The following is a 15126-nucleotide window of genomic DNA, read 5'->3' on the forward strand; positions in this document are numbered from 1 at the left end:
GTTTAGTTTTATGCAGTTGAACTACAGAGCTATAAAGACAATGTAATTAATACCAGGTAAGAATTTATTTTCAACAGTGAGACCTACTAGTGTGGGTTTGTAACTTACTCTGTTGTACTGTAATACAAACTAAACTCTGGAAGCTTCTTGAGCAGTGAAACCTAAATGTTACCTTTTTCTCTATTTTTTTTTTTTTTTTTTGGAAGTTTGTGAAAAGAACACCTAACTTGTATTCTAGCCTTCATATAGGGAGACTTATTTGGGTCTGGTCAGTGCTAGGACCTGCTGAATTCAGTAAATGTCTGGAACAGGCTTAATCTCTTGTGGAGAAAGCTGTTTGTCTTTGCTTTTTACAGAAGCTTCTTGTGCTTGCTTTTTTTCTTAAAAATGTAAACCCTGCAGCATACAATATTGTTATAGAAATGATACAGTTCTACTGCTTCAACTGTCTTCACATGTGTGGATGTTGCTCTTTACCTGCTAGGAGGATGGGGTGTGATGCATTTTTATTAGGGTTTCTCTTAGGTTCTGTAAGGATGTTCAGGTATATGTAGCTTGAGTTGTTGCTGAGATCTAACCATTCAGCTCTAGCCATTCTTGAAAGTGCCTCTGCTGTGACTGAGGAATATTTAACACCCAGCAGCGATAATATGTAGTATGCAAACATTTGCTCTCCTATCAGCTGTTTATTTTGGGAACTCAGTATTCATGTTCCCAGAAAACAGAGCCCCACCTCTACTACAACTGATGATGGCAGCCCAGTTGCTGGCAGTTGAAATGTAGTCTGGCTAGAAGTACCACTTCAGGCTTGTTTGGAGGTGGCTATGGTAAACAAACAAAAAATGCTGGAGTCTGTTCTACTTTAGTGATAAGTTTTGAGAAGGATTTAGAGGTGAAGTTTGAGGCTGTGACCAATCTCATCATCCATCTGTTCCTCCCCAGCTCCCTTTTTGTACTCGGCTCCCCAAGCTGTGGTTTGAGAGTAACTAATACTTAGTGCTGTTTGGCTGTGGATGGTGATACATCATGTAGCCTTAGAATGCATGTAGAAATCATTAAATACTTATTATATATTGGGAGGTAATAGATTGCATTGCAAGATAGAATCTAAAAATAATTAAATGGTAGAATATCTCTCTCTTACTGACCTTAACCTAAAATAGCCCCTTCATCAGAAATATGTTGCAATTGTGGGTTTCTTAATCTTATTTTTACACTGTCTAAATGACAGAAAACAACGTATCTGGAGTCCAGTCCTTCCCCCCAACTTTGACCTAGCATTTATTCTGTCACTGTGGATGTGGAACAGTCATATATGGCTTCCATTTTTTAAAATACATCATTTTTGTGCTGTATTTCATTGATGTTTATATGCTCTAGTTAAGCAGTTGTGTGGAGGTGCTTCTAAAATATCACCCTGAGAAGTAATTGTGGGAGGGGTCTTCCTAAGTCAGTCCTACTTCTGAATTTTCCAGTGTGTCCTATCTTTACCATATTTAAATTAAAAATTCCAGGTTAGGGATTGCAATTTTATGCATTCTGCACAGCAGAACAAATAACAGCACTAAATAATAATTAATTGTGAAATCATTAGGTGGTGGTGTTTATTGATGGGCCAGCTGAAATGTATTTAAACTTGTTAGGATTCTGTTGCTCATTAACAGTCTGAAATACACTATATGAACTGCAACATTTATAAAGTATGTTGCTTTAGTTTTCAGAAAAGTAGACTGACACGTTCCTGTTTGAGTTTGGAACAAAAGGAATCGAGATGGTGCTCCAAGTTTGTGGTACTTTAAAAACGTGTATCTATAGATGTAAATAAAAACCTAACAATAAACGCGTCTTAATTATTGACTGATTGGTGTTTCACTTGAATGTGTTTCTGAAAATAAATGAATAGAAGAATTCTCGAACCTATTTTAGACTGTTTGAACGCTGGAAGCGTTGCAGTAGGTGGCAACACTTAGGTTAGATTCTGTGACAAGATGAATGTCGAAACCACTTTTTAAAATTTATGTCACTTCTCTGCCTACACTGCACTTGTGCATTCATGTGACCTGGCTTTAATTTAACATTTAGTAAATATTTGCATAGTAATTCCTAAAGTGTTCTCCCACACATAAAGGAAATGATGATAAACAGCTTTTAAGTGGCTTGATGTTAAACACAAACATGACTTGCAGCCCTAAGGTAAAATGCACATTAGAGTGACTGTTCAATATTCATTTGGGAAGTGCTGGTACGTGTTATACCAGGGAACTTATACTTTTTCTTTACGTATTTAGATGCTTCTGTTGTATACCTCAGCTAAACTTATGCATAAGGGTTATATGCCATGCTGTAAGAGAACTTCTCCCTACTTGCGCTACTAGGATTTTTTGGAACCATTTTGAAGAAAACCTTGTGGATGTGTTTTCTTCTAAATGACCTTTGCCAACAGAAGAGCATTTAGCAGCACAGATAGATGGTAACCATACTTGAATGCCACCCAGAGCTTCTAGGCTACCGTTAGAGTTTTATTTTTACAAGAGGTACATTCTTTTGGGTTTTTTGTTTTTCCAAAATGATTTCTTTTCTTCTTGAGCGTGTAAACTTCCAGTGATGATGGTTGAGAAGATATTGGGAGGAATCATTCCAGACACCATCGCTCATTGGAAGAGGACTTTAATCTCAGACCAGAAAACTAGAACCTCTCAGTTAATTTTAAAAAAACCAACCAAACAAAAAGGTTCTCCTAGCATTCAAAATACAGTTCTTAGAGTTCATTTTTGCTTCATATTTGGTAGTTTTCTCAGCAAATATGTCCTTAATCAATCCCTTACCTGAACAAAAATTGAATAAGTGTAATCTTATCCTGTATTGTTTATAACCTTAAAAATCCAGCATTTTCTGCTTTCAGTGGGTAAGAAGTGTGATTTCATTGAAGCGAATGATTGCAAGCTGGGATATGTAACAGAGGTGACAGACTGTTGCAATGTTATTGGTGTTACTGGGTTCTGACTTCCTTTCAGATCTTTCAGAAAATACTGGAGAACCAGAAAAACTCTCTGTTTTGCAAGAACTCCAGTGATATACTTTATCAAGTTACCCTGTTACTCTGGAAATGCAGTATCCTGCCTCGTGGTTTTGGAATATATGGAAACCTGAAGTGTTCTTGATGCTCCTTGTGATTATTGTATCTTACTAAAACACAAGAAGCTTAAAGTAAGACCTTTCTAAGGAAAGTTTAGATTTCTCCGATGATGATTCTATCTTAGATATACCACAGTTATTTTTCAGACCTGTTCTGCTCCTTTTGAGCTCCAAATAATGTGGAAAACATGCGTGTGCATGCATGTGCAGACACATTCATTTTACGCTCTGTTACTGTCTATCCCTTACTCATCATGTGGATGAAATGCTATTTGGGACTTAAGATATTCAACTTTTACATCTGTTAGTAGTTAATGGCTTGTTTTATATACTGAGTTAGCTGAAGTATTCCTGTTTTAGTTATTGAAGCTGTCTGGACTCTTGGTGGGAGTAAAGAAGCACAGAAGAAATTGTTGTATAGATTTTAGGGTTTTTTTTATATATAGACACTTTGTATCCTGTGCATGGCAGTGTTTGGAGTTTGTCCAAAGAACAGAAAATGTTCATTTTGGAATGGGTGAGTGAGTTTGCTGGTCAGATGAACTGTTACTTCTGTGACTCTGCAGAGGGAATTTCCTCCACCTCCACATCTAACAGTAGTTACTATTTGCTTCATCAAACAAGTCTATAAAAAGCATCGCCCCCCCTTGTTCTTTTCACATTCAGGGATGAAGTTCTGGTTAAGTTCGTAGAAGGCAGTTTCACATTTGTATTCCTGAAAAAGCAAGTGTTCAGTCTTTTTGTAGTCCCTGGTGGTTACTGTAATTGGGAGGCCTTGAGATCAAAGGGTAATAGTGGCTTCGCACTGTGTGTACCTGAGCCATAGTGTTTGGGAGAGCAGTACCTAAACTATTAAGAAGTATTTTTCTGGAAGCTGTGTGAATCCTGTTCTGCTTTAGTTCTTGTATTTTAGTGTGAATTGTAATTTCTTTCTTTTGAAGAATCTAACATTGGCTGCACTTCTTCCAAAAGATTGGTGAGGAATGGCATCTTCTGCTCTTTCAGACTGATTTAGAGACTTTCTCTTGATATGGCCACTAACAAAACCATTAAATTACTGCATTTTTTGTGGCCCAAACTAAAAGGAAGGTTAGGAATTCATTAGGCTTAACGTAGTTTAGGGTGGCTGTGTGTCTTGAGCTTGTTTCCTGCCAGCTTGCTGCATTCTGTTGGGACAATTGAGCTTTTACACTCCTTTTTTCTTTGTTTCTTTTTCAATGACACATCTGGGTTGGTGCAGCTACTGAATCACAAATAGAAGCAAACATTGAAAGCAAAATAATCCAAGCAGCTGTTTATTTTTTCACATGAGCTTTATTCTGCTTACAGGACACTTAAACAGCATAATAGGTATAACAGGCTTTAATATATCTTCAGACAAAAATGTTATTAGCTGCAGAAGTTCGTCTAATTAAGAGGAGTGGTTTTAAAGTATACTGTTTTAGTGTTACTAACTATGGAAACCTTTTGTGACTGCATTAGTTAAAAGGTTCAGGAGGAACATCTGTAGCTACTGATGCATTCCAGTCTGAGAGAATTCTATTCTGTAAGTTTATTGGTAGGGTCAAGTGACACTCTCTCACAAGGTTTCTGCATTAGGTAGATTGTTTTTTGTAAGTTAACATGCTTGCTTGTTGCACAGAGGTATGTTTCCTCTCTGCCTTGTCATCTTAGAATTTTGTGTTTATGGTAAAAATACTTAAACAATGGGCTTTCAAATAGAGCTTTGAGCTGTAATAGGTGTCTACACTTCATCACTTTGCAGAGACAAAAGCCTGTTAATTGATTTTATTAAATTTTGTAATTTTTAACACCTGATACCTAGAATGAACAAACACTTGCTATTTCACAAATGGGTGGTTTCAGTGCAAAACAGAAGAACCATAGTTAGAGGTAAATTACAGATTAAATAGACATGTTACAAATAGAGATACTTTTACATGCTCAATTGGGTGGTAATCTTTCAGCCGTACTGTACCTTAGTTATACTTAAACCTCAAACAAGTGCAAAGGGGTAAAAAGGCTGTGATTAACTTGAGGCAGCTAAGGCCCACACAACTGCTTGCTCACTCCTTGCCTGGTGGGCTGGGGAGGAGCATCGTAAGGGTGCAAGTGAGAACTCATGGACTGAGATAAAGACTGTTTAATAGATAAAACAAAAGCTGTCCCCCTGCGTTCGTCCTCTTTTTCCCCAGCTTTGATTGTGAGCACAGTATCATATGGTATGGAATATCCCTTGGGTTAGTTGGGGTCAGCTGTCTCAGCTCTGCTTCTTGCCAGCTTCTTGTGCACCCCCAGCCTGCTCGCTGGTGCGGCAGTGTGGGAGATGGGGAAGGCTTGGATGCTGTGTAAGCACTGTTCAGCAGTAACTAAAACATCCCTGTGTTATCACCACTGTTACGGTCACAAATCCAAAATGCAGCACCATGCAAGCTACTGTGAAGAAAACTAACTCGATTCCAGACAAAGCCATATGTGTCAGTGGAAGAACTGAAACTGAACTGTGGAAGCTAGATGGGTGAGAACAGAAAAAAAAAATTTCTTTTGAGTTCACCAGTGAAGTTGATAGTGGCATGATGGGCTGATGTGTTGGTAATGCTAGGGTTGTTGTGGTGTGAGGTTTTTCAGTTTGTTTTTGATTATACAATAAAAAAAGAGGCCTAATCTAATTGATCCACATATGTACCGATGATGGAATTATCCTGATTTGTCTGCTTTCTGCATCCCTTGATGGCTAAACTTAGAGAATGCCCATAGATATATAGGGAGTGGACTCAGGGACTTCATTACATGGGGAATATCCAAACTAGAGATAAAGAACTTGCTAGTCTGTATAGTGTGTCTGGTGTGTTTTACTTCACTTCTGAGAACCATGATCTAATTAGACTTGAGAAGGGATTGGAGATATGTCTAATATGATTGAATCATTGGGATTATGTATTGCACGTCAACAGTACTATTTGTCCATTTCTGAAACCTTTCTCAAAGCTACGTATGTGCATGCTAGTTTCTTGACTCTTAATTTTACCATATTCTGGCCAGTCTCCATAATATTTAATGGAAGACTCAAATATGCTTTGTAATCTTAACTAAGCCTGTTTCCTTTCTTTGGTGTGCTGTAGAAGATGTGCTAATTCAACATTTATCAATGCTGATGCCGTAAAGTACTCAAACACACAGCTATGATTCGCTGAGCTGCCATGTGCTTGTTAAATGCAGAGTAGCTGGTCCTAATAGGATAAGCGTTCAGATATTAACTAAGGCAACTCAGAAATAACTAGCATTTAGCCTGTCCCCCTTGGAAATTACGTGTGCACAGGTAGCTGGTATGGTTTGGGGGCAGTGGTTACAGACTGTGTCTGCTCCCTGATACTTGTATTTCATGTTAGTGAGAATTTGCTGTTGAGCAGTGAGCTCTGAGCCTTTTGGCTTCAGGGTCAGTGGAATGATCGCTAAGCTCCCAGTTATTGAAGTGAAGTCATTAATAATATACAAAGAAAGCATTAGTTTTGGAAAACTAACATGATCCCTGTTAATATGGTACACCCTGTTGCATTGGAATTTGAGAGCATTTATTTGTGAAAACAAACTGGGATTCGTTCTGTTAATTTGTTTGTGTGTGTGGTTTTTTTTTCTCTACAATAGCCTGATCCTACCTCCTCAGAGAAAGAAATGATGGGTGTTTTAAATATATGTAAATATATTTTAACCCCCCACCCCTCCCCTGAACTGCCAGGAATGGTGCATGTCCATATATATTTGCTGATAGAGACTCAAATATCCCAACTATAAACTATTGCAAAGTGAAAAAAGTTTAATTTCTTCTTTTTTAAATTAACTGTTTAACTTAAGAATGATAAGGCAATGGAAATATACATTTTAAAGATCTTTTGCATAGTGTTCTATGGGTAATGTCTTCCTGTGTGTTTGTAGATCTCATTCTCTCTCTCTCTCTCCCCCCCCTCTCCCCCTCTGTTTCAATTTCAGGTAGTGGCTCCAAGCTTCTACCTCATGATTAGAGAGGGGAAATGGGTGGGAAGCAGGTGGGATACAAAGCTGCTTTGTCCGATGGCACTAATCCTTGTAAGGTTAGGTTAAAAAGTCTTGTGTCTGTCTTACAGGATTCAAATTCCTGGGTGAATATTCACCACCTGGAGTATACAGATGGAGGAATCCTGGACCCAGATGATGTGCTGGCAGATGTTGTGGAAGACAAAGATAAGGTAGAGCTTGGATGAAAATACTACTTTTGCTGTGTCTTTTCAAATAACTAATGCTACTTTCTCATTTCTTGGACATCTGGAAGGTGAAGTGGATGCTAAATATTCTTAAATTAAACACATCTGCCCATAGGTGCTATAGTACTCTGTTTCTGGAGTAGAACTGGAGGGGGGTGGGGGGGAAGCATGACCAAAGCAATGAAGATAATCAGAGGAGCCTAGCAGTTGATTTAGGACTTTAACCTTTTCAAGCAGTTATGTGTTTCTTTTATTGCTGTATGAAAACAGAGTGGTGAAGGAACGTGAGTTTTGCAGGACAACTTTTTTTAGTCACAACAGCTCTAACTCTATCAATTCTTAAAATATCCTGTATAATATCTTCGTTTGCTTAGAGTTAAGTTTTTGAGAATCATTCAACTGTCATGGTTGAATATGTGTGACAAAACCAGACAAATCCTGTGATGACAAGAACAGCTGACTCAGCTGTGTTAAATTTCAGGAGGAGTACCTGTGATTTGCTATGGAAAGTCTAAGCAGGCCAGTTATTTGAATTGAAAATTAGAGACTCATAGATTTTTAAATTAATAAGATAGATGTCTTTTCTGGGTAGAGAAGTGCTAGCTGCAAAGAGGTCCCTCTTTTTTTTTTTTTTTTAATTTAGTTTCTGGAAACTAATCGGTGACTTATTTCAACGTAGAGGAGGAGGGATATAATTTATATAATTTGTAATACTTTGGTGGTTTTTATCCCAACCCCTATAAAATCAGATGGAAAAAATATATCTAGTGGCTTGAAACTGAAGATCCAAATATAGGATATGCCTGCACTTCCAGAAAAATAGCTTTGTCTGTGTACAGTGCCATATGCTTGGTGACTTCAAAAATAATTTTGTATATTGCAAACAGAAATGCTAGTTTTATACACTGTTGATTCTTCAATAACGTAATACAAAGTGCAATGTTTTCCTTATGATTAATGGCATGCTGTTTCTCAGTATCCTAGAAAATTGTTTAAGGCATACTTCAGTGTCATTTTGTGGTGGTTAGTGTGGGCATTTCTAAAAACATTGGAGTTCTGCTTGGTATATGTTCTTTTTATCAAACTTGTATTTCTTGCTTGTCCATATTTACTGAAAGTGTACTTAAAGCACCCCAAGACTTTTCTCCAGTAGTGTTTGGAGACTAAAGACTGGGTTCTGAGGATTGGCACAGCTGTATATAAAGGATAAGACTGCAAGCATAAGATGCGATAAAATGAGATACCGCATTGAAGGGAAATGTGTTACTGGTCTCATCAGCTAGTAAAAATTAACATGTCTACCCAGGATTTTCTCTGAAGTACTGATACAGGAGCATTAATGGAAATACGAGCAGTAGTTTGCAGAATATTTGATATACTCTCCGGTTTTTAAATTGCTGCCAAAGTCTTTGCTGTGCTTTATTGGTGAGTGTCACTGGTTGAATGTGTTGCTGATGAAGTTTCTAGTTTATGTTTAGGAATACAGCAGACTCCTTGACTTCTCTTCCTGGGATGCCTCAATTACATGTGATGCATCACTGCTGTCTTCTCTTCTTCAGAAGGCCTTGGTGAAACAGTGATAAGTAAGACTTACTGATCATCAGCAGCTGCAGTGACAAATCAGTTTTTTCGATTAAACTAGGGGGGTATCATGTAATCATGTAAGGGGACTGCTGGATGAGAGGTCAAAGAACTTTTATTTGAGAGTAAAATTGGGCCATAGCATGTGTAAGGAGCTATCCATACTACCTACTTACAAGGTTTGGCATGTTCCGGTAACAAAGCCCTATAAAAGGCTTACAGATGTTTTTAACAGTTTGATTATGGCCTGTTAGCCTTTAAGCATTTGCCAACCTATTGCCTATTTCACACTGAGAATATTGGCTATGGCATCTTTAAGCTTTGCAAAAAGGGGAGGAGGTATTTAGATCCAATTGACCTGGTATCTGGTTTGGTGTTTAAAGTCCCTAAATAGATGGAAGAACTTCTGGTATGTTTATCTGTGCACCGATTCTCTTTGGTTATGGTTATCTGGATGTGTGATGAATAGGCCACAGCTTTGTTGCCTCCTTGTCCTTATCATCCTTTCCTATGCATCCAAGCCAGTAATGCAGTCTCCCACAAAATCGGTCACTCTATATAAAAATAAGTGTTGCACTTAACCTCAGTGCCTTTAACCAAAAGTGTTTGGCACTGATGACCATCAAGCTCTTTACTGGCAGAGGAAATTAGCTGATGCTTTTTTTAAGGGTTAATCTGCTCTAGATTGTACTTTGATACCAGTAGATTAGCACAGTTTATTCAAAGGAAAATGTGCTTGCTAATCTATTGAAATTCTTTCACTGTGGCAACAAAACAGTGAATCAGAGAGAGCTATCAGATGTAATTTATTTGGAATTTCAAAAGCTTTTGACAGTCCTTAACAATAGACTGTTAAGGAGGCACAATTACTCATGAGGTAAGCAGCAAGTGCTGCTATAGGTCTTGAGAGGGACCAAAAAGATGGAATAAATGGTCAGCTTCCAACACTGAAGTGATGGCACTGGGATGCATCATGCATGTTATTGGGCGTGGCAATATTTTTGAGCTCTGCTCAGGTTAACTTCATGGTTTCCTCTTGAATGCAAAATTAATCAAAATTCAACAAATAGTACAGTGGATTATATTAATTGCTGTCAACTGCAGTTATGCATGTTGGAGGGGGTGGCTTGTTCTATTTGCATATAAAACAGGTCCAAATTAGTATTTTATGTGCTTGGTAACATGTGTTGTGAAAATGCTTTCAAAATTATTTACAATGAGAGCTCCTCTTGCTGCTGCTGCCTTAGCAATAATCTGTGGCCTGAATTGGATGTTGAAGCTAGTATTGAATAGTTTTAAAATAGTTATCTAGCAAGTGGTTCGTGTCCTGATTACTCTGAATGATGGATCTAATTAACTAAAAAAGCCCAAATTTTGTAATTTCAATAAAAACATGTAAAATGGCTTGCTTTTAATGTGTTGAAGCTGTAAATGGAGTTCTTTGCATGCTTTTCTTAACAGATCTCTGTCACTTGAAATGACTCTTTTCCTTGAGGAAGAAAATGCCCTAAGAAAATTTCTATGCTTTGCAAAAGATGACTGCAAAACATTTCCTTTCATATCATTGCCTACATTGAGACTGCTCTTGCCACGTGTCTTAAATGCATAAACTTAATGTACCCATCTAGGTTTCCCTCTCAGAGAGTCATGTTTCGAATAGTCACAAACGCCTGGCAAGGCTAAAAAGATGCAATGAAGCCCTGTGTTGATAAGTTAAAACTTGCTTAGCCTATAGGAAAAGTTTAAACTGTGACAAATTCTTAGATTGGAACAGTTCTGCTCTCTGAAGGCATATAAAAGTCTACAGGGAAAATACAGTTTCTGTCTAACCTGTCTGACATGTATGTTTGTATTTTGACAGCATTAAATACAAGCAAAACATGGTTTTATCAGCAGAGCCCTTCTGAAGTAGGGGATGATGGTCTGCTGTCAGGGTGCTGGGGTGTGGGTGTTTTGGTTGTGGGGTTTGTTGTTTGGGGTGTTTTTTTTTTTTCTGTAAGACTGTTTGCAAGGGCAGTACTGCAGTATCTACAATTTGGCCAACAAAGTTGTTGAACATGTATGTAAAGATACCATTTCCCGATCAATGCTGCTGGCAAAAGATCTAGGCTTGTCATCTGGGAAGGTGGTGTAGGTTTAACCTCTCCAGAGGCTCGTTAGCAGTTCTACTGCTGTAAGTATACAGTGGGGGTGTTTTGTGTTGGTTTTGGTTTTTTTTTTTGGTGGTGTGGTAGTTTTTGGTTTGTGGTTTTTGTGGGTTTTTTTGTGGGTTTTTTTTTTTTTTTTGAGTGGAAGGGAAAAATTGGGTATGTGATTGGGATGGCATTGTGCGATACTGAAATAGTAGGGCGGCACTACAGTCTTAAAAATAGTTTTGGTTGGTGATCTCCTTTGATAAATAGAGGTGACTTGTGTGTTTTAGCAGCAGCAGAAGCTTTTGAGGGACACCAAGCAACATCGATGAAATGTTGAAACAGTGACGTTTTAAGATTTGCAGGGATTGCAACTGTCATTTAAGTGTTTCTAATGATGATATCAAGTAGATGGTAGGAATTAAGTGTAGTTCAGACGCTTAGTTTAGCTAAGCATTTAATGAAATATTAAATAGCAAAATCAATGAATTCTTCCTTCTTAGTTAGCTACCAGCAGAAATGCAATATCAGGAAAACATGTCTCCTGGAAGGTCTCCAAATGCTAGGGAAATCATCTGCTGGCTGTTCAAATGGTTATTGGGCCCATGCACGCTTCTGGTAAGAAGCTGAAGATCTGTCTGGCTGAAGTTTTTGTAGAGGATGCTAAGTAACTCTCTTTAACCTTACTTCAGACAGAGGTCTTTGCCAGTATCTTTAGTTTCAGTGGCAGTATTGTGAGTGTGAGGCTGGCTTGGAGAAGTTGTTTCAGCAAAAGAACAAAAATGTTTTGATTCAGAAGCGAATATAGACTTCAAGGCTGTACTTATACAAAGGGAATAAATGCCTGCCAGGTACTTGGAGAGACATGTTTTCTTTCAGTGGATTCTGAACTTTTCCATTGTTTCCAGGCAGGTTTAGTCACTGGGAATGCTGGCTGGCTGGGTATAGCACTTACACAGCAGCTATTTTCTGACATGGGTCTGACCCAGTAGAACTTCAGGGTTGTCATTCCAGCTGTGAAAGTGCTGGCCCACTCTACTATGCAATGTGTATTTAAATTAAGTTATATTGAATTAATTCCACCTTTGAACAGTTTGTTCCCTCCAACCATTGACTTCCTCTTTAAATGGAGAAGGAAATCAGAACTAAAGTAACCTTTAGGTAAGTAGAGAAGGTGTGGCTGAAGAGTATGAGGTGATAAGGAAAATTATTTCTACAAGCACATTGAAAAATGGTAAAATGAAGTCTAAATAACAAGACAAGTGGGCAGGAGTATCTCAGTAGTTCTGAAAAAATAAATAAAGAGCTGTGGAATTCGAAGGGAAATTTCTCTTAATGGGAGTTAGAGCATTGCTGCTTTAAAAGCTTCCCCTGCTAATCGGTGGCAGAGGCCTTGATGCTGGCTTGTTTAGATTACTTTCCAGTGGGTCAGCAGAGCCTGAAAATGTTGCTTTACAGATCTTTTTGTCATATGGTTTGTTCTCAAATATATGATTCATGCAAGTAATGCATTCTTAAGTTAGAGAAATGTCATTCAAACTCTAGACTTCTGTGTAATTGAGCTTTCTAGGGTTTTGTAACTTTCTGATAACTGGAATGCAGAAGTTTTTCATTTTTCAGTTTGTTTTACAACAGTATACTACACTTGTTTAGGAAAAACAAAGCAAGATATGTAAGACAGTTACAGCTGAGAATTTTACCTATTGAAGTATATGCTGCAGTGTTGTGTTGTTTTTTTTTAGGCTGCTCTACAAGTTGTTGCATATTAGCCAACTTTCCCCCGGAGAAGTTTTGTTTTTTTTTTAAAAATTCCCTTTGATATAAAGAATAAGCATGTAGGAGACATGTCTGGTAGCACAGAAAGCAATTTAATGATGTTAGTTTCATATAATGTGGAGGTAACATTTTAAGTGAGCAATGGACATGAGGTAGTTCAAATTGCTGTATTATAACTTGGATACTCAGTCTCTTTCCTAAAATCTGCACCAGAAAAGGCATGCATCAAAGAAAAAAGGAATTTTTTTTCTCTGTGAGGTGGTGTTTTACGACACTTAGTTGATTAATACCATGGCCAAGTTACTGTTTTAATGTGCATGCTTTTACTGACATTAAACTGGTTATAGCAAATACATGCTTCAGACTTGTGATATATGTACTTCTGGCAGAGTCTTGGTTCCACTTCTGTAAGTTTGAATGCCTTGTTTGAGAGAACAGTTGTCCAGAGGCAGCCAATTCTTATGCCTGGTTTCTTGGTGCTAATGAGGTAAAATAGGGATTAGTGGATCAAAAGCCTGGTATGTTTAAGTTGGGGAAAAAAAGACATTGCAGAAATTTGTCAAAGCTGGTAGGTCAGGGCTGTTGTTCTTTTGATTTGGTTTGAATGTTGTAGGTGTTTTTGTGGTTTTTTTTTTCTTCCTAATTATAATTTTTAGGCTGTGATTAATATCTCTGCCAGAATATGTATAGTTATCTGTCTCTGTGACTCTTCCTTACTACTTGTTTCTGGTTTTGCATTCATATTTTGTGGTTTCAGTAATGAGATTGTGTACAGATGAGTAGAAATCTTAATATCTGATAAAAAGGGTAACTAATAATTCATTCTTATATCAAACCCTAAATTGGTAAACATTACAATGGATTTAATTTTTATTTTGAATAACGTGATTACAACCTCCAAAGGCATGATAGAGTGTTCTTATCTGTTAGATTCAGAGTATTCTGTTTCTTCCTTGTATAAATAATTTGTAATAGGTTTCAGTTGTAATTTCCAATAATCAAAGTTATTGGGATATGAAATTGTTACTGCTGACAGTATTTGTTTACTTAAATATTCTTAGCTAGTTCTGGGCGATGAAGATATAAAGACAAAACACTAACGTGAATAAAACCTCCATGTAACTTTTATGCAGGGTAAGTATTCTGTAGGTGTCTGATAATTAGCTATGCATCATGCATCTACAAGGAAGGAAAGTATTAGAAGTGGCATATTTTTGAAAATTATCATTTTCAGCAGCTTAAGACATGGAGATGTGAGACACAACAAAATTGTAAATCAAAATGGAGTATCTATCCTTTTGCATTGACTGTGACGATGGCTTTTCCCCTCATCTTGAGTTACAGACTTCTTAACTTGTTCAAAAAGATAGTGACAATGCTTGTTAAAAGCCTCTGATTAGTTTATCTAAGCTTTACCTGTAGTTCAAAAACAAACGAACAAAAAAAGGCATTGGGGCTGGGGGAACATTCTTGTGGAAAAACGGTAGATGTTAATTTGCTGACCCTTTGATGAACTAAGATGGAGTTTTGTTTTAGCTATTGATGAAGTAGTATGCAAGCCAGTCAAGCTGCAGCCTGTTTTTTTAAAAAAATGGTTTTCACACTTTTCAGGAAGAAAAGGTTTTATGCCATTTTGAGCCAATGCTTGTTTAGGAAACAGATGTCTGATTTCACTCTTGTATAGTAGGGTATGCTGTGAGCCACCATATATATATAAAAGGGTATTTTGATAGGAGTTAGTCTGTTTATTTTTGAAGTGGGATCTGAACTGTGAGTACCAGAGGGAAGGGGGTGGGTGGGGGTGGAAATCACCATCATTAGTACTTACTAAGCAACGCTTTATTTCAGTAATGCAGTTTCTTTTAGAATACAGATTATGAAGCTTTGCATTTTTATGAAATTGGTTTTAATTTCTTGCTGCAGAGGTGCCATGCATTATTCAAGATTATAAAATGATTTGGATTTCATGAGCATTTGGATTTGCTGATGAGGATTTCAAGCTGTGTAATTATGAAACTGTATGCACATAGGTTGGAAGTTCAGAACTCATTAGCGTAATCATTAAAATAACCATTTTTTAAGTGTGGTATTTCATTCCGGGGTGTACAATTACACTATCATTTGCTTCTGGTTACTGGAAACATTCCTGTAATAAACTTCAGGTCTAGCAATGTGCTTCAAGATAAGTTCATAGCTTTAAGAACAGACACCTGGTCAAATGTTGCTTAGCTTATTAAAGAAAATGCAGTTTTATAGGCTGAGCC

The 15126-nt window shown here is 37.4% G+C and overlaps 1 protein-coding gene across 4 annotated transcripts in view; it reads left to right on the forward strand.

Moving 5' to 3' along the window:
- PARD3B (par-3 family cell polarity regulator beta) overlaps positions 1-15126 on the forward strand; it is a 436340-nt gene that overhangs the window by 20280 nt on the left and 400934 nt on the right. For 3 of the 4 annotated variants that reach the window (XM_064451807.1, XM_064451805.1, XM_064451804.1), the window contains exon 2: positions 7257-7358. In XM_064451807.1, the coding sequence (XP_064307877.1) occupies positions 7257-7358 (102 nt within the window). Of the gene's footprint in view, positions 1-7256; positions 7359-15126 lie in introns of those variants that run through there. The other variant, XM_064451806.1, reaches the window with a different exon arrangement.

This window comes from Phalacrocorax carbo, chromosome 5, assembly GCF_963921805.1.
Source record: "Phalacrocorax carbo chromosome 5, bPhaCar2.1, whole genome shotgun sequence".
Lineage (NCBI taxonomy): Eukaryota > Metazoa > Chordata > Aves > Suliformes > Phalacrocoracidae > Phalacrocorax > Phalacrocorax carbo.